The 20,422-nt window shown below is 41.4% G+C and overlaps 1 protein-coding gene across 1 annotated transcript in view; it reads left to right on the top strand.

Annotated features, from left to right (window-relative positions):
- Positions 1-600: 600 nt before the first annotated feature.
- The window catches only part of EYA2 (EYA transcriptional coactivator and phosphatase 2), a 95,275-nt gene continuing 75,453 nt past the window's right edge, over positions 601-20,422 (top strand). The window contains exon 1 of the mRNA XM_074156892.1: positions 601-665. Within this exon, the coding sequence (XP_074012993.1) occupies positions 601-665 (65 nt within the window). The remainder of the gene's footprint in view (positions 666-20,422) is intronic.

The raw sequence follows: 20,422 nt of genomic DNA, 5'->3' as shown, positions 1-20,422 counted from the left end.
TGAAAATACCGACTGGCTTTTGTCAGAAGGCGCGGAGGCAGCGGCGGGGACAGGTCTCCCTCCGGCCAGAGCGGCGGCGGTGGGTGGTAGGGGACAGGTTAGTGACAATAGCAGAGGGGCTGCCAGGGCGTCCCCGCGCTCCGGCCGGGCCCGGCGGGGTGCGGGACCCGCGGGAAGCTCCTCCTCCGCCCCGACCCCACAGCCCCGCGGGCGCTGGGACACGGCCGAGGGCGCAGGCTGCGACACGCCGCGGCCCCACGCGTGCGGTAGGTGGTGTGCGGGACGGCCACCCGGGACGGCGGGCAGCCCGGCGGCCCCGGTGACGGGCTGCCGCGGGGGGCGGAGGGGCCGGGGGTTCCTGCCCGGCTACCGGGGAAGCAACAGGTCAGACGAACCGGTTAAAAATCCCCGCGCCGTCCCTCCTGCTCCCGCGTGTGCGGGCGGGACGGCTCCGCACCGCTCCGCGCTCCTCCGCAGCCCGCGGGCTCCGGCGGGAGGCGCGGCGGGGAGGAGGGGTGGGCGCGCCCCGGGCTCAGCGCGGGGTGCGGAGCCACCGCCCCGCTCCGCTCCCTTCCGCGGGCATGCGCGCCTGCCTCGCACATGCTCACTGCGCCCGCAGCGGGCGCGCACACTCCGCAGCGCTGCGGCTCCGCGCTGCGCCTCTGGTGAGTACGAACAGAAGGGGAGGGACGCGGCCGCGGAGCGGCTTCTCCCCGTACCCGCGGAGGGGGCCGTCGGTGGCGGGCTTCCGAGCGGGGCTTTGCCTGCCGCGGCTACTAGCCGAAGTGTGAATCCGCGGAAAACGGGGCGGGGGGCGCGGGGCAGGGCGCTACCGCGGAGCGAGGCGCTGGCCCCGAAAGCCGTCGGGGGCGCGCGGTGAGCCGCCCTCCGCGGGCGCGGAGCGGCACCTTCTGTGGCGTGAAGCGCGGCAGCGCGTTGGGGTCCCGCCTGCGGAGTGCGAGCAAGAATGAGGAGAGGTAGTCGTTAGTCGATGCGCAGCGTTTGGTTTTACCTTAAAACCGGCTTCGTTTTGTAATTACTTTAAAAACTAAAGCGTGCGTTTAAATAACATGAGTTAATGCTCTTTTTCGCTGTTGCTTATACGAGGAAAGCTTGTACTGTGATTTATTCAGTTTAAGTAAACTTTTTTTAGTGTTAAATTATGCTTGAGCCCAGTGAATGGCCTCTAAATGAAATTATTCATGGTATACAACTACTGTTTTTCAGGCATTTCAAGTAATGGTATATTCTGTTGTATAAAATTGTAATTGTTAAAATACATATGGTTAACCAATAAACTATTTATTGGTCTGCATTATTAAAAGAAATTTTGTTCAGTGTAATATCGAATTCACACATCCCTTGGCGCTGTTAAAGGCAATGGCAGGAATGGTTTATTGTTTAATCTTTCTTGTGGACTTTACTGATTTACTGAGAATTGCTTATCTCTGCAGTGCCATCCATGGAAGGGTTTTCCCCCCGCAATATGTTGGGAAAGCACGTCTAAATTCTTTTGCCTGTCTACATCTATGTGTATTAGGGCGGTCTTTTCCACAAATGATGGCATATATTTAAATTAGTTGTTCTGTGTCTAAACTAGTGTTTCTTAGATCATTTCATACATTTAGTGTTGCATTGTTTTGTGTTACTTTTTGCTACATACAGGATAAAGTCTTTCTCCTTACCCTTTTTGACATGAACAAATCATTTCTGTTCTTAAACAAAGCTGAATTTTTATTTCTGCTTTGAAATTCAAGGCATCATGTGGCCTCAAATGTTACTTATACAAGTAGGAAAGACTTGCAGTACAAATGCCTTGAAAATAATCAGTGCTTGCAGCTTTGGAAGCATTCCAGAAACTTTTTAAGCGTGATTTTAAAATTCTCTTTAAATGGCACAGCAGCTGATAACTCGATTTAATTATTCTAACTTATATCTCTTAGTTAAAAAAAAAATAAAATCTTAATCTGTGATGCAAAATTAAATTGTGACATTGAGTCAAATTGTCCACGCAATTTTCGTGCGTCTTCTACTCCCCCACCAACAGGTCAAAACGTTTGGCTAAATAACAAGTGGTGTACTCTTCTGGTTTTAGGCTCATCGATTTGTTTTGCTTTGTTTAGTCCGCTCCCCCCAGCTCATTTTCTTTTAAAATACTGCATAGAGACTTGATTCCCATGACTTGCTAATCTTATCACCATTATTTGGTTGAAATGTTTGAAATGGGTTCCTGTTTCAAATATCTCACAACCTTGGCAGTCTTAAATTTCATTAGAAAAGCTTCATTAGGGAGGAATAAAAATGTTGTTGATAATTCCCCCTCCAACAATAAGTCCCATATTCAACTTCACAATGTGTGCGGATACGCCTTGATTGTACAAAGGAATTAAACTCACGTATTCATATGAAGAACTTGATCTTAGAATATTACTTGAAGAATCTTGTGTTTGGTGTTGTGCTTAGCTGGCTGATATGCCAAATTTTTCTGAAAATGTAATAATTTAAGTACTAATCCTGCAAAAATTAGTTGCATGTTTAACTTCAAGCCTGTAAGGCATCGTGCTGAAGTTGGTGTGGCTGTATTTGTATGTCAGTGTGTATATGTGCATGCTACTGACAAAGAAAACAATTAAAGAAGTTAGTAATTTTCTGCTGTCTTCCCAACTGTTATTTATGATGTGTAGTAGTAAAACAGCTATTCTGAAATCAGCTATAATTCTCTTCAGTAAGATTTGTTTCTTCTGTGCCAAATTTTGCGGTAACCAGATGGTTTTAAGGTGTCTTCAACTGCAGAACAAGCAAGAACAGTGCTGAAGACTAATTATTCCTTGCAGTAAATTCCTTCTGCAATAAATTCACAGGTTGTTAGACTTAATCTGTGGAAATGATTGTTAAGATTACTTGCGCAGTGAAAAATGCTTTTAAAATTTTGTGAAAGCTAGCAGAAGTTCTTAGAATGCTAAGAAAATATTTTTAAATTAATTTTCCCTGGCTGGTGTAACTTTTATTAGGGACGAACTGTAAATGAAGTTGTGAATCCAAATCCTTTTCATAAACAACAGAATGCTGCAGTTTTATTATGAAGATTTTAAATATATCCTGTAAGTGAGGGGGTCATTTGGTAGATCAAGTAGGGAAATCTAGTACTGCCATTTCCAATGTCTAGTTCCCGTGTGCATGTGTATTATTCACAGCAGTAGCAATATGAACTTGGTTAGTACATGGTGTAGTCTCCTGGACTAACAATCAGGTTCTTTTCATTAAACTTCACATTGTACTACACAGGACAGAAAAATAGTTACACAAAGAAGGAACAAAAAATATGTTCAGAGTAACGAACAATGGCATATACAAAAGTAAAGCCATTCAGATTTTAGCTTCATCCCCCTTTTCAGTGGCTTAATTTAGTAAAAAGTACAAGTTTGGGTTTTTTTGAGGATATATGAACTGGGAAAAAAAAGGTATGACTACTCAAACCTCTTGGCATAATATTCACTTTGATAGGAACAGGTAGAACTCGGCAAATCTTTCCCTTCCTTTTCTACTGAAAAGCCAGAAAGACCATCCCGGCTGGGACTGTTTGTTAAGAGATCTCATCAGAAAACCATTGTTCATGGCAGTCTAATTCTTAAAACAATACTTCATCTTTATTTGCAGATCTTAACTCAAGTAATGATGTTTAACAAACAACTTGTTTTAATCAGGTGAGGATAAGCCCCTCAATTAGGATGCAAATAATTGCTCATCTGGGTTTGGTCATTTGGGGCCTGGAGGTGTTGCCATTTTGCAGGTAGATTTGGTGCTACCAGAGTATTGAAGCAGGAGGGAGGAGGAAGCGGGAACACGGATTTAGGACTCTGCAGTCATCTTGCAAAATAGTTTTTGATCGCTGCATACAAAACCCGATCCAGTGCCCTTTTCCAGCAAGCTGCTCAGTTGCTCTTGATTTACAGCTGCAAGAGGTGTGAGAGGAAAATTGGATCCAAAATAGTGGTCACTGCATAGATGGTTCCAGTGAGTGTGTCACGGAGCGAATATTTAATTAAAAATAGTCAAACCTCTTTTCACTCAGTCTTTCTACTTGGACTTATAATTATATGTCTTTTATTTATGTATTATCATATATTTTTTTCAAAGGTGTGTAAAATGGGAGGAGAAAGGTTACATGGGCATAATCCTTCCCATTTAAAATTATTTGTCTGCAGCTGCTTAAGTCCTCGCTTTAGGAGTCACATATAAACATGTTTATTTAACATCAGCGTTATCTGTTAGATTGTACATGGTTCATTAACATGGAGAGAATACTTTTTGTTTAATAGTGTGTGGGAGCTGCCAGAGGTCAGAAGAGGTTGTTTGCCTGAAGTCGAGATGGCATCTTGGCTTTGCTCTCATTCTGTTTGTCACCTCTGCTGTGTCCGGGAAATACTTCGTTAGTGCCGTGCTAAGGTATTTTCCCTTGTGTTTACGTACAGAGGCTCTGTGGAAAGCCAGAAGCCTGCTGCAGGGCTGCGGTAAGCTTTATGGGGAATTTTAAAAAAAGTTTGTTGTAATTTGTGAAGGATTGTTTTAGTTGGGGTTTGATTAGAAAAAGTGGCTTGGAAAGGGAGAAGCAGCAGGGGAGAGGGGAGCCCGGGACGTTGCTGTGGTGCCCACAAAGTACGTGGCTGTAAACTGTGGTATTTTACAGGATCGGGGAGACAGGGGTCCGATGGCTTGGGAAGTTCGGAGCATTTTGTGTGCCAGTGAATAATGTTTTGTTGGTGTGCCTGGGTCACAGTCGGACTCAGACCAGCTGTGCCTAGTGGTGATGCTGAGCAGAGACTCGAGAGGTGTCACCTCCGTCTGCCAGGGACAGGGCAGGAACGGGCCCTCGCGGGGTGCTGTCAGCTCTTTCTCCTGGTGACTAGAAATCTGCTTGGATATATGAAACCGTATCAGGGACAGTGGAAATACCTTGTATAGGAGTAACCACAGCCTCAAGTTTGAAAAGGTTACTTAAAATGTTCTAATGTGATTTATGTATACAAGCTAACGGCTATGCGCTGCCCACAGTATCGAGGGAGAGATGTGTGTACACACACCTACACACAACTTCATTTTTTTTATTTGAGCTTCTTGAAAATGTTTCTCAATGTTTGTGACAAGTTGCTGAATTTCTCCGGCCAGATTTGAATGGCTGGGGTTGTTTGGGCTTTTTTTGTGTTGAAGGAAGAAGACAATTTAAATTTCTGTTAGAAAAAAAAAAATAGAAAATTGACTTTTTATGATTTTTTATCGAGCAAGATAATAACCAAAAGGCATTCAATAAAATGAGCATTATTGTAGAGATCAAAGTGGCTGTGGAAGATGCAATGTGAATGAAGCATACCACAAATGTGCAGTTTTTTAAAAGCATAACAGTAAAAATAGAAGGGATTTTAAAAAAAAAAAAAAACAACAACAAAAAAACCCAAAAAACCCCCCCAAAAAACCCCAAAACAACAAAAAACCAAACCTGAACTTCTGTGTTGATTTTAAGTTGTAACTGAAGTACACTGAAGGCCTGGATATTGTTTTAAAAAAGCCAGCAAAACAGCTATTTCTAAAAAAAAAATAGTAGGTTCCCTCCGAAAGGGGGAGAGAGAAAAGAAAAATAAGTGTTATGTTGGGGGGGAATGTCTGGTGTAGGGTTTTTTTTCTTTGAATTATTTTCAACAAGTACTTACTCTGTTCTGTATTTTTAAGAAATTATGTGGACAGCAATTTTGTTTCTTTACCAAGGCAGTGAAAACACCAAGAATCCTTTCTATAATTTGGAAAGAATGTCAAAAGAATGAAGTAGTTAAACCTAAGTGTATTAGATCATACGCCTTAAATGCATAAATAAGCATAACTGCAATCACAGAAACCAATGTTAAAACCACCAGGAAAACTCACCCACAAACCCTAATGACTTAAAGGGAATGACCTCAGCCATTGTGAAATTTGTGCCTATTTGTTGACTGACATTTTTTTGTAGAAGCAGAGTGCGTGTTTTGTTGGGGTGTGGGATTTTTGTTGTTTGAAAGACTGCTGGGGGTTTTTTGTTGTTGCTGCCAGGTTTGGATACAAAGAGTGAAAATGGGATTGAGGCTGGGAGAGCCTGGATGTGATTTGGGCCTTAGCAATTTGAAAAGCAGGTGAAGGGGTTGTTATTGATGGACAGAGACTGGTAGAAATTGACTGAAGTTTGTTTTTCAGATGTTAGAAACTTCCTTGATGATAGCCCATTTCTAACTTATTCCCAGCTGGTTTCCTCTTAAGGAAATGAAGGTTTAAAGTATTTGGTTACAAACCTGAGATTTCTTCACGTCCGTGTCTTTGCATGAGTGCTGCATGAAATGCCGGTGTCATTCATCTCCCCTCTGCTTTTTGGAGAGGAAATCGATGCACGGTAGAACCTCAACTTGCCTTTGCTGCAACACCACTTAATAATTCAGGGAAATGGAAGTCTTGAATTATTTCAACAATAATAGACATCTTTGGGAATGATTTTAAACAAACCAGTGCTACAGACTGCAAGCCTGGTCAGAGCCGAGACAAGGTTTATCTCTGCTGCACGTTCCTGGTTGTGGGCTCCTACTTTTCTGGGCTGCAGTAATTAAAGAAGGTCCAGATTTAATTGCCTCCTCTTAGATGCGCAGGAAGGTTTAAGAAAATGGGTAATTTCATGCTATTTGGTGCCTGACTCTAGGTGTTCAGTCTTGTGGTGCAGAAATTCTCATTTGCCATACCTGCTTTTGAGAAGGAAAATAGCCCAGCTAAATAAATAAAAATCCTAAATAAAAGGAATGATATAATATTAGCCAGCCCAGATAGTAACTAGTTAACCTACAGAGAGTTGACGCCTCTCTCTATGCTGGAAAAAGCAGACTTCACAGAGAAGCTCAACCAGAGTAGGACAGCCTGGTACTTCCAAACAAAGACAAGGGGACGTGGGGAAAATTTCTTAAACTCAGCAGATGCCTTAAAAACTGGAAATGCCTCTAGGATTACTCAGGCACCCACAAGAAACAGTGAGGGGAAAGTGGGGCAGGCATCTGAAATTTTTTTGTTTTTCAAATCGGTTGAGTAAGCAAAGCGATCTGGGGGCCCCAGTTATTTACAACTTAGTCTGCGCACCACGCAGAGAGCCTCATCAGCTGTCTTAAAGGCAAGTTTTGCGTCTATTGCAAATTGTGTCTTTTGACACATTTGATTCAGCTTTTTGCCGTGTAATTGTCCTACGGCTACTTTGAAATAACTTTGATCAGTTTGGAATATAGATCTGTATCGCCAGTTTTGATTCCCCTTGCGACCGCTCTTCTGTGCTAAATTACCATCTCCAGAGTTTAATTGTAACTATCTGACAATTCTTTGATTGTAAGTCAAGTCAAAATTTATTTACAGAAAACTTTACTTTTAGTAAATGTTGACAATGTGTACTTCAGTTTTGTTAACTATGCAAATTTATTATTTTTTTCCAATTTCAGTGGTTGAAACAACTCAAAATCTTGTTTAGAATTGAGCAATACTTTTTATTTGAAAAAGAGAGATTGTTTTTCCACCCTTTAACAAACTAAAAAGCACCATTTTTTATGAAACATGACAGCTTTATAAGTAAAGTATTTGAATGTTATATTGGCTGTGTCAAATTTTCCCTTTTTTTAATAGGCTAACTTTATTTTTTGAATTTATAAAAGCATGTTTTTGCTAGCTTATACTTGGTAAGTGCTGCGTTGATACTCCACTGAGATACAGACTCAGGAGTAAGTCACCTTTAATGCTTGTAGCAAAACAGCTAAATTTTCTCCTTCCTTGTGTTTAACTGTGGGTAAATATATTAGATCCAGTCCTGCTGCCACTGCAGTTCCCAATCCTTTCACTCCAATATGGGTTGGCCCCTTATTGAGAGGGAACATTTTTTAATCTTCTGTACTTGTTGCACAAGTGCATTTAAACAAAATAAAATAAAAAATCACATTGTAGCCGCTGTCAGTGCAAGTCTAATTGACTTCTTCAGTGCCTGAGTCTTGCAAAACAGGAGTGGGAATCGCTGTCTTTCTGTGCTACCCACGCTCATAGGTCTTATTTGCAACTTGGCAAAGACTTTCAGCAGCAGTTAGCAAAAGCTAAGGAACCCAAATTGGGGGGGAAGCCAGTACAGGTCCCTGCGAAGGAGGTTCTGCAGCCCCTGCAGTAATAGTGGATATAAGCTCCTGCACCAAAAGACCTTTGCAGTGATGTGACTTAGCGCTTGGTGTAACATCTCTGCTGACCTAACACTCTTTAGTGTGTTGGTGCAGTCACATGTGTAGCAGGAAAATAAGGCAGGCACCAATTATCTTTTTGTTGTTGAAATAAAAGATCCTCATTTTGTTTTGCCTTGATAGCCTGTTGTGTAAATACCTACTTTAGAAGAATCTTGGTTTTAATAAAATACAGTTCTGTCTGAATAAGAGGCAAGCTTAGGTCTCTGACCTAAAATACGTAATCGTTCAGCAATGCTGTAAATGTGTGTAAGCCTGTACAAGGCAATGTAAGATATCTTCTATGTGAAAACTTTGACAGACCTTTGCTGTCTCTCCTTAAAATGACTTTGCCCTCTTCGATGTTTCTGCACCTGAAAATGTTAAGTCGTGGTTTGAAAGAAGGCATATTCTGCCTGTTAACGTATGTTTTAATTTTGTTTGTTTGGCAACCATCCTTCCTGTTCACTGCAGCAGATGAATATAATTTGGGGAAGAGGAATGGATGGGGAGGGGGCCTAAGGAAGCAAACTGACTCTTCAGTTAAATATTTGAAATCCAGCAGAACTTCTGGGCTAGATTAGTTTTGAAACACCACTTATGCCCCTCTGCAAAGCAGGGTGTGTGTGCGTGGAGACAAATGCTTGATTTTCAATTGAAAGTAATAAAGGATGCTGCTGCTAAAAGTCAGATGCATTGATGTTGGAGCCTGGCACTTTCCTTCTTAAAGCCCAGTGCTTTTTCTCGCCCCGGTTTTCCCTGCCACAAATCAGGATTATTCAATCACTTCAGCGGTTTAACCATATCTGTGGTGGAGGGGATGGTTGCTTTACGATGCACAGAAGCATTGTGCCCTGGTTTAGGACAGGAAGTGGAGAATGAATATTGTTTTGAACTTGAACTTCGTGAGCAGACAGAAAGTGATTATCAGAGCTGGAACTCCCCTGGGAGGAGCGGGGGAGTGATGCACTGTGCTTCTAAGAAGCACTGTGGGATCTTAAATATCTAGTTGCGTTTAACGCTTTGGTTTTACATTTCTGCCTTTTAATTGATCTTTTGCTCCTCAATTTTTCCTTGGCAAATAGATGAGGAAACAATTGCTTGTAGACTTCATGTACTGTATTTGTTGATAGACGTTCTCCTGCCTTCCCTTTGCTGGTGGGGGCAGACTCTTAAGTTTCTGTCTTGGTCCTTTACTTTCAGTTGTAAAATGAACTCTTTCACTGCCTGGGTTACTTACTGGGCCTGTTATACATGGAAAATAGACTTAATTGATGATAGAGAGCACGTAATTGTATCTGAAGCCATTTAATTAGAAGCTGTGAGTAAGCCACTTGTGTAATATTTAGTACTAATTATGAACCATAGAAGTTTATCTCTCTTATAAAATAGAAAACCCCACTAAATGACAGGGCCTGCATAGTTGTGAAGTTAACATTATGAGTATCATTTTTTAGTAACATATTACTATTAAAATATTACTGACCACTGTCTAGAAAAAAAAAAGGCAAAACTCTGCTTTCACTGAATATTTATGCTGTATTTCAATGGCCTGTGACTTTGGCAAACTACCTCTGTTTTTTGTGTTTGGTTGGGTTTTTTTGCTCTACTTTGGCTGCTACTTTACAAGTTCTTCAACAAAGAATAATCAGTGCAAGACTTCACCTTTTCTTACAGACTGTGTGGTATCTTCTGCAGATTTTTAAAATACCATTCCCTATTAAATTAGATAATTAAACAAAGAAGGGAAAAGACTTTTTGTGAAATTTTTGAAGGTGATGCTTCTACCTATGGTAAGTATGTGGTTTTTGGTTCTCAAGAGTAATTCATTGTTTTAAAAAGAACATTTAAAATGTAAAAGCAAAATTACATGAGTTCTTTATGATAATGTCTCCCCGGTAAAGTTCACAGGACTATTTTAATCTTACATTAATGCAGTTATGGGATTCTTTTATTTGTCGTGAAGTTTTAAAGGTAGTAAAATTAAGTCATTTAAAAATAAAATAGTGTGATGATTTATTGTAGCAGAGTAGACAAAATTCCTCTAGAGATTTTAATATCTTCCACCTGGTATAGAAATGAAAAGAAAATATTCTTTAGCTGGTGACTAATTTGTCACTAATACCCAGGGGTTCCTTCATTACAAAGCAAAGATGTCAGTTTTAAGAGAAACGTACAGTGAAAAAACTGAGTGCAACTTCCTGTTGCAGACACTTACAAAAAGGAGAAAAATAAAGGTCTGGAAAGCAGCCTCAGCGCTGTGAAGGAAGGCTCTAAAGCTATCAATCGGGGCAAAATGGTTGAGGAAGGATTTTACCTGCAGGCTTCAGTGGAATTCATTAGGACATGTTCGAGGAGGAAAGTCACTTGATATGACTCTGGAGGAGGAGCTCTGACATGCAGTAATACCCAGGCAGACGCTCAGTTCTCCTCCAAACTGCACGTACTGCATACTGGCAATTGTTTGAGGAGGAACTGTATTGTTAACAATAAAGTCACACTCTGCTTACTGATGACTCTTATACTTTATCACAATGCAAGTGAGTTGTGTTCAAGACTTATAGTTTGAATGAAAAAGCCACTAGAGAATATCTGCAGCTACTGACAGCTCGAACCTGACAGCGAAGATGACGGTGTCTCTGCCGCACCAGTGTCTCAACAAGGCATTTTTCCCAGCGGAGAACTATTCCAGTGTCCAGACACTTGCGTAGTGTCATCACTTTGCCTTTTGCTGCAGTAACAAAACTTTGATTCCGCTCTTGTCCTTCCAGTGCTGCTGTTTCACAACAGCTCAGTATCAGGAGGGGGAGCATGAGCCGTTGCAGTATCAGGAGAGAGTGGAATGAGGATTTCAGTCTCCCTCCCTTAAGAAACCAATTCTGCACTTGTGTCATATGTGAGCGGGCACAGTAAAATGTGAATATTGGGTAGAAGACATCTGCTTATGATGAGCTTTAGGAATGGGAAGTAGGCAGTTGGCAATGGCCTGCAGCAGCGGCAGTGAGGCCTTTCTGGTTTACTCTTTCCCTACTTCTTACTACAGCCCAAAAAGTCGCCCAGGAAGCACCTTAGCAGTAGATGTCTGAGATAGAAGTAATGATTCAGTGTTAGGACTGCAGCGATGTTAGAGGTTTGGGAAGAAGTAGCGAGTAACTGCACCAAACAACGCACATGTTAGAAACAACATGTGCCACAACTTTGTGGTAAAAGTGTTTATGTAGCGGGGGGAAGCCCTGGCGTGTCCTGCAGGCTCCAGGCCGTGTTAGCACAGTTCTCTCTCGCTGGAAAGTAAGATTTAATCTCAGCTATTCTACAGCTAGTTGGAGAAAAGGAAGATTCTACATTCTGTCAAAAGCGTATTATTGGAAAGGAAATTTGTTGGTTTTGCTATGTTTTCTTCAGTTTTAGTGTGTTCGTCAGTGAGAACGCTGAGGTGAATGAGAAATGTTTTTGTATGTGTGGTGGGTTGACCTTGGCCATTGGCCAGACGCCCACCCATCTCCCCTCTCACTCCCGTCCTCAACAGGTCAGGGGAGAAAATAAGATGAAAAAGCTTATGGGTCAAGGTAAAGACAGGGAAATCGCTTACCAGCCACCATCACAGGCAAAACAGACTAGACTTGGGGAAAATTAATTTATTGCCAATTAAAATAGCGTTGGATGGTGAGAAAGGGAATAACTAAACACCTCTGCCCACCCCCTTTGCAGGCTCAACTCCTTTCCTTTATTCCCAATTCCTCCATTGCCCCAGGGCAGCTTAGGGGGTGAGGAACAGGGGATTCCAGTCAGTATATAACATTTCCTTTCTACCACTCCTTCCTCCTCCTCACAGTTCTCCCCTGTCCTGCTGTGGGTGCTCTGTGGGCCACAGTTCCTGTCAAGAGAACCGGCTCCAGGTTCTCTTGACCTCTCCAGGTCTCTCCAGGGGCATCTGCTCTGGCACCTGGAGCCCTTCCTTCCTGCCTTTTTCTCAGGCCTTGGTGCAGGCCTGGCAGGGCTGTTTCTCCCATGTTTTTCCTTTCCCTGTGCTGAATTTTGCCCTTCCTTAAACACATTTTCACAGAGGTGCCACCAGCTTCTCCAGTGGGGTCAGCGGGGTCCTGCTGTGGGTCCCTCACGAAGCCGGCTGGAACCGGTACAGGGCAGCCCCTCGCCTCTCTTCACAGAGGCCCCTGCAGCCCCCCTGCCAGCGCCTGGGCACGGACACCCCATACAGTATGACAAAATCAGCACTTTATTAATTCATATCGGACTGTGATCTGGAGCAATTGCACATCCCGTCCTGTGGAAACCTCTGCTGGTTTTAGAGCATCTTACAACAATGGAAGGAAAGGGAAGGGTGACACAGAAGGTCAGCTTTGCTTATCCTGCATCCCACCTGAGGTAAGAGACAAGCCTGATAATAAGGAGTGGCCCCTTGATGCTGAAAGCTTAAATTAGATCCACCTTTTCAAAAGTCTCCAAGCTGATGCGAAAAGGCTATTTGGGCATCTTGTGGGCACAAGTGATCCTGCATGAAAAATTGGACTTGTGCTTTACTGGTGTTTAAAGACTGATTTTTTTCAAAAATAATTAATTGCATTTGTATAGTAACATGCTGGCTGTTGAAATGTGTTGTCTCTTAATGACTACCTGAACCATGGATGTTGGGGTTTCATGTTTAGGATCTTGTATTTACTAGATCTGTTTTCTTGAGAGCTTTTTGTAATTTGCTTGTAATTTTGTTACCACTCTGAAGATGGGAAAGGCTACTGTAGGGTACCAGTCTTCCTCCCTCTTTCTCCAGAGCCCAAGTTTTTTTACATGTTTGGGTTTTTTTGTGTGTGTTCTATTAATATTCATATCAAGGGTGTAGAAACAGCTGAGATGGTCTTGCTGTCAAATGGTGGCCATCCTCCGATTTTAATCAGGTATCCAGGGCTTAAACAACATTTTAAATTTCCCTCAGTTTTTGGGCTTCAGGCCTTTTCAAGCCATTAACCTGAAGCTTGTATGGCATAGCTTTTCTACCTGATCTACTCTACAAAGGAGGATCTGTGTTCAGTTCCTTATGAGCCACCTGCCATTCCTGGTGGCAATGGTGGCCCTGTGCCTAGGAAGAGCCTGGGCTGTGCAGGGGAGAGTTTGGCTGAGGAGGTTAAAGGATCCTGCTGTTCTCAATGGAAGTAGGTTTACTTTGAGAGGGATCTTGAGAAAGATTTGCCTGTAGCAGCTAACAAAGTGGTAAGTGAAGATGACTACATAGTGCTAGTGTTTTCGCACATATTAGTGTGCTCTGTAGCCAGATGCTCTGATGGCAAAGGAACATTTTGTTGGGTTTCTTTCTCCTACTCAGGAGAGCCTTACATTTATGCTTTTGTCCTGGGTAGCAAGCTAGAAAAGTCATTTTAATGGCAGTCAGCTCAGGAGAGAGCTCTGTGTAAGCATATTTATGCTTAACCTGACATGCCAAAGTCTTGCCCGAAAATATTGTCTGCCACTCTACAAAGAAACTGTCAGTCTTTCATTAATCATTCAGTGGTCCTTTAACTATACAGTAAACAAAACCCACCAGACCTGTGTTGTACTGCTTGCAGCCAATTCTCTTTTCCTCAACACCTCATGCAGAACTTGGTTTGAAACCCAATCTAGCGAGGTGCTGCCACCACCAGTCAGACATACTATTAATGGCCCAGATGTCTCCTTAATGAAAGGGGTTTGTTGTGCCAACATGATGCTCTCTGTCCTTCCTCAAATAGATGCTCTCTGTGTTGATGCAGATACCATTACCAGAAGAAGTACTATGGAACCTGCAATCTTGTGGTCTCTGGAACATAAAATTCTGTAATTATTCTTGGCATATACTCTTAAAGGTTAGTGCATCTTGGGCTTTTTTCAGTCTCACTGGAAATTAAACCCTGAGTTGTCATGGGTTTTTTTCATAGTGCCTCAAATTGTTGATACACCCTTGTGACCTTTGGAAGTGCAGTTTGGATTGTAATCCACAAATCAAATGTTAGTAAAGAAGAAATAGCTGGGATGTGACTTATGGAGGCATTTTTCAGATGGTCCCCTGACAGTAAAGTGCTTAGAAGTTGGAGTATTACATATGCAAAAGGGAAGCCAGGGCTTAGTTGCCAAAATCTGACTACTTTAACTTGCAAGTTGACTGAATATAGGTATGCATTTCCCTGAAGTTTTAGCCTAGAAGTTACGCAGCAGTTCCCAACACTGTAAATTTGAAGATTTCCAGGCTCATTTAAGTGCTGTCAGCCAAGGCTTTTGTTCAGTCTTAAGCATTTTTCACTTCAGTTAAGAAGGCCTGAAATAATCAGTCCTTGGAAAGGAAGTTGTGTTATCCTGACACAAGTTTAGAAGAAATATTTATCCCAGATTGTAAATGTCCAAAATATACTGCTCAAATTTGTTCTGCTGAATGTTAACTTACAATGGTGAAGGTAAGTGACTGTGAAGTCAGTTTTCATGTTTAATTAGTTCTAGGCATGATTCGTATGGTTTTTATTCTCATTTTAATTTCTTGCCAGCCTTGTATTTTGTACTGCTGTGAATCTGCGAGTTTGTATTTTGAAGCAATACTTGTGGAGTGGTGGCCACCAGCTCTCATCTTTCAGGGAGATAAGAAGTGCATTTTTGATCTGAGAATTTTAACTCTCTAGATACTGACAAGTCAGATTTATTTTCTTTTTTTGATGCAAAAAAGATATAATGCACTTGCCTTTAACAATGCATGTAATCTCAGAGGAGTAAAACCCTATGCTTATCCGTTAAAAAGCTCTTCAGAAAAAGAATTGCATGGAGGAAAGCACCTGCCAAGCCACCTTCTGCTTAAAAATGCTTACAAGTACCCTGTAGCCAGCCACTATGTTCATTGATACTAAACAGCAGTGAGCAATCTCCCACCAATTCCTAAATGCTATTTAATTTTCTAGTTATCTAGTAGAGCTTTTTGGCTCTGTTTTTAACTGCAGTAGATGGCTGCCAAGGTATATGTGTGACATGAAGTAAACCCCCAAAGTAGTTTGATACCCTGCAAATAGGACAGTGCTGCAAATACCTAAAGTAGAAGTCTGCTCGTAAGTGTAGTTTATGGATTAGGTGGGGTGGACGTGGTCCTCAAAGACCTGTTAAATTAATCCGTTTGTCAGTTAACATTAAAATAGTGAAAGTGTTGCCAATTTCAACTGCATTGGAGTATTTAATTGTAATCCTGTGTTTACAGGGAAATACAGGTAGCTGTCACCTAAGCAGTGGAGTAATTTGGGCAGATTGTCTTACTTGGCATTAGAACTACAGTCACCCTGCGAGCAGTGGGACCCTCCTTACAACAGTCATGTTGATAGATTGCAGGTATGGTTTCAAGACTGGATTAAGCTGACTGAGAGCTGTGTTGACACCAGAAGAAGTGGGCTCCTCAGCCTGGATGCATGTTTCTGTCATCTCCTCTGTGTTGGTGCTATCGGACATGCTACAAACTGGATCAACTTGCTGATCCAGCTGAGAAGATCAGAATTAAAAACATCGGTTTGTTGGTCAGGGTGTAAAAAGACTTGTGTGGCTGCAGGAGCTTGTGGCTGGGCTGGGGAGAGGACAGGGTTGCATCTTTGGTCAGTAGTAAGGTCTTTGAATTTTTACAGTCATTTGAAGCTAATCAAATCCTGAGGTAGATGATGGTACAGTTTTGCTATGACCTTTGATAACTGAACTTACAGGTAGCAATTTGGAAAGAAGTCAATTTACAAGGTGTATTCAGTTTAGTTGTTGAGGATTAATCAGCTTGATGCTTTAATTTAGCTATTTTTTTTCATGTTCCCTCTTATATTTATGCATTTAATATATAAAATTCCAACCCTTACCTGGCTTGGAGTTCCAACAGCATGTGCCAAGTCCTGTCATCTGGTTCCCAAGGGCACTTTTGGGTAGCTATTTTTGAAATGTGCATCTTAAGCACATTCCAGAGGAGGTTCAGAGCAAGATGTGAAGTTTACAGCTGCTTTCTTTTAAGACAGCCAGAGAAGTCGGAGGAAAATCATGGTTGTGTATTGAATGATAAGAGCGCTTGCCCCAGTCATAGGAAGCCCAGGATGATTTCCTCCAGGTGCAAGCTGTGGGTAACATCCTCAGTAAATGAGGGCAGCACACTGATTTCATTCCCATTTGGGAGCTTGTCAGAAATGACTTGCCCAAAATCTAACACCATGTTAGTACGACAGTGATGATAATCAGGAATCCTTAATTTCTGGGTTTCTGAAGTCATTGGTGCATTGGCTACTTAAAAGACTTCACTGAAATGATCTATAGCAATCCCAATTTTTTGGTTGCAATTTGTACAATTTGGCAATTGTGTTGTAAAGTAGCATTAACTCTCCCTTCAAGTGGGCTTGGTAGGATTGACTGACTAGCTATTTTAATTACTGAATGTAGGTTACAAGAAAAACTTCTCTCTGACAAAAGCATATTATATCTTGGCTCTTAATACTAACCAGCTCAACTTTAATTTCACAGCTTGCTGCCAACAGCTGCCTTACTAAGACATAGTACTCATAATAAATGAAATTTCGTGAAAAAAGAAAAATGAAAACTTTGTTCCAGCTGGATTGAAAAGGCAGTTGGAGCATTTCTATCCTGCATGTGAGGCTGCCATCCACATAAACATTTCAAGTTACTTTTTCATTTTTAATAATCAGGATCAGACCTTTTCTTATTATTGAGTCAAATGCAAGATATTAGAAACATACAATTTCGTTCAAAGTCCATTAGTTATTGAATCCTGTCCAGAGTTAAGCATTGAAGTGTTTTGGGATAAACTCACCTTTCAGTTTCAGGTTTTTGACAACCTACTTGGATGAAAACCCTGAAATGAGCAGACTGCTCTAGTCCCGCTTGGTAGCGCTCAGAGGGATGGTAGTTACATCGTTTGCTCTTGGAGCTGTTGCTTGTGTATTGTTGAAAGTCCTGCAGCTGATGAGTGCTTGCCCGGACTACCAATGGGAATCTCAGTTAAATTATCACACAGCCTCTTTGCACATGGAAGAGATTAATTCTCATAGCCACAAACAGAATGAATGCTTTGTACTTGGTACCATAACGTAAGTTCATGCTGAAATATAGTGCCAGTAACCAACCCCTTTACCAATAAATTCACGGTTCTAATAACCATGTGTTTTTACCGCATCCTGGTCCCAAAGGATCAAAGAAACACTGATTTATTTAGCTTTGGGTCCCATCCCCTGTTGTTCTCGCTCCTTCGCCTTGCTCCCCATGAGCTCGAAAGAGCCATATATGAGATGAAACCCAACTGTTGTTGTATAGTCCGCAGCAGGGAGGGACACTTTGCAAAACCACAGAAAAGAACATTTTAGCCAGTAGAAATGACAGGAAGTGTTGTGGGTAGACAGAACACAAACAGCAGAGCCTGCTTTGGCCAAGAGTTGATATCAACCTGTCTAAACTGCCATAAAGTTCTTTATTGATGACAAATGGATTTAAAGTTAAAAATTCAACGTCTTAAAAAATTACACTATGTCTGTGGCATACAACTTTGCTGCTGTATAGAAAAGTTCCTTGAAGACGGCACTGATCTTACCAAAACCTGGTTGAGGATGCAACTGACAATATTTGAGAAGTGTTGATACGAGTGTCTGATGAAGCAGGTATGCATTACTTGGTAGAGGTGCCAGCAGCAGAAGTGTTTTGTCCCTTAGTTAGGAAAAGCTGCCCTATAGCTGAGCTATCGGTAATGCAATCGTGTCCCCAGAACTCTGTAAAGGCCCCTTGTCCTATTGCAAGTGTGTGAAAGACTTCGTGTAACATCTCTTGAAAGTAGTCCCTGGAGGCTGTTAGGATTTATACCCCAAGAGTTTCCAGAGTCATAGGACTGGTTGATATTCCTCATCAAAAGGCCAACCCAATACAAGGTTTCTGAAAATTTGAGTTGATGAAACTATTTAGCAAGTATTGCTGAAATTACTTTACAAAAAGAGCATGTTCAAGAGCATGTTTCTTAGGGTTTGGTGTTTTGTGGTTGGTTTGTTTGGGTTTTTTTTGGAAAGGGAAGGTCCGAAAACATTTGCTGCAAAAAGTCATTACTTTGTAGATGGGAATGGCGGAATTATGTACATGTGTCTGTTCCTGGATAGAGAATATATGTTGGAAATATTTAAAAATTAGAGTGATTGAATATCTAAAACTGTTCCCAAGTCTAATATTTTCTCCCACATCCAAGATATAGTGCAAACCATTTTTTGACATTTGATCTATACTGTTCGTAGGCCTTTTATATACACAGAGGGATTTACTGCTTTGTAATCAAGCTGCTGAAGAAAAACGTTGTCCTTTTATTCACTAGGGATGACTGTAATAAATTAAAATGGTTTCCCATTAGCCTTCCCTACTTAGTTGAACCACTTAAAATTACTTTGGACTTTGCCCTTGTCTGACCTCCTCACCTTTGCTCAAACATTCTGCTTGCAGGAGTGTGGCAGTGTTGGTCCTCGAGCCTTACTTCAACGACTGAAGTTACAATTCATTTCAGGCTGGAAGCAGAGTGCTGAGGTGGAGCCTATTTGGAGTTAAAAGAAATGTTTAGTAGTTTTAAAAGCCTAATGCATGGCCTAACTGGCAGGTGATATGTGGCATCATATATTGCTGTTAGCATTAAGAGCTGTTTGTAGCTTGACTGCATGCATATTTTTCAGTTAAGACTATGTGCATGCAGTTGAAGATAGGTTGTTTGGGTTTTAGGTTTTGGGTTTTTTTATTGCTCCTTTGAGGTTTCTGTGGCAATAATGGCTTTACCAGCTTGTGGACAGAACTGTAGAGTTGAAACAACAAAATCTGAGGCTTGTCTGAGCACAGAAGTGCATTTATAACATTTATATGTAAAGTTCTCTCTTTCTCCTGCCTGTTAAATGCAACCAGAATTACATTGATAGACAAAACAAACTGCAGGCTTAAAACTGCTGTTCTGTCAAATGTACAATTCTTGTTCTACAACTGATAGTGCCCTAGTGTTAAATGGATACACATTAATCAGTTATGCTAAAGTGAAAAGAAAGCCACGACAGTTATTAGACAGTATATATGCAGTTCAATTCTGGACTGTCATTTTTAGTTATGATATGAATGGAAGGGCTGGATTTCTTACTGAGTTCCCAAGTCTTGTGTCCTTCTGCCTGTTACTTCTCTTTGTGTTCAGGTTTTATACTTCTCTCTGGCTTGGAATAGTAACTTCGAGGTCATTTGAGATGATCTCAGTGCAATATTGTAATCTGGAGAACCTTAGAGAAGATGCCACACTTGTAACAGTGCAGAGAAATATATGGCATTACTGAATGGGGTTCTTAGAAATATTTCAGTGAAGTATATGTGCATGAGGAATTGATAGAGAAATAATGATAGGATTGAGAAGGTTTTTTTAACAATATAAAAATCACTTGTTTACACTTAGAAGTCTGACCAGAATGGCTTGTTTCTGTGCCAGGAAAGCATGCAAGGCAGGCCCAGGTTGGCCCCATGTTTGTGGTGTACAAGATGGTTCAAACGTCTGGCTTTGGAGGCACTGCTAGTGGAACATTCCCCCCAGCTAACATTGGGCATGCACACCTTGATAGATGGAATGCTTGTCAATGCTTAAAAATTAATGGCTTATTTTATAGACAATGAAACTGTATAGAGCTCCAACTGTGTCTCAGCACACCTGTATTGGAGACAAGTAAATGCAGTAGGGAGAGAGCTAACCGCACCCTTCAGAAACACAGCACACTTGTGGGAAGGTAGCAACTGAAAAACAAGCTCAAATGGCATACAGCAAAGGTATCTTGGAGTAGCCTAGTTTTATAGGCATTAGTAGCTAATGCCAGTCCATATAATTCAGGAAAAGTTCCAAAACTGCCCTATAAATCCTTGCTATTCCAATTTTGAAATATTTTTGTTAAGGAGGAGCTAACTTGTCAGAGCAGAAAAAAAGCAGCCATAGGATTCTTGGCTGGTCATAGTGAAGATCTCACATCTTAAATATTTTCAGCTATCTGTGATTATTCCACATAGGTAAAAATAACTGATAGTCTGTATAAATTTGAATAAACACAAGGAAACCACAAGCTGACTGCAAATGTAGCTTGAAGAAGAAAAACTTATCATGTATGTCATTGATCAAAGTCATAAAATCATAACTGAGA

This window comes from Numenius arquata, chromosome 12 (genome assembly GCF_964106895.1).
Source record: "Numenius arquata chromosome 12, bNumArq3.hap1.1, whole genome shotgun sequence".
In the NCBI taxonomy this organism is placed as follows: domain Eukaryota; kingdom Metazoa; phylum Chordata; class Aves; order Charadriiformes; family Scolopacidae; genus Numenius; species Numenius arquata.
The sequence above is the reverse complement of the archived record's forward strand: the minus strand, read 5'-3'. Positions and strand labels throughout refer to the sequence as shown.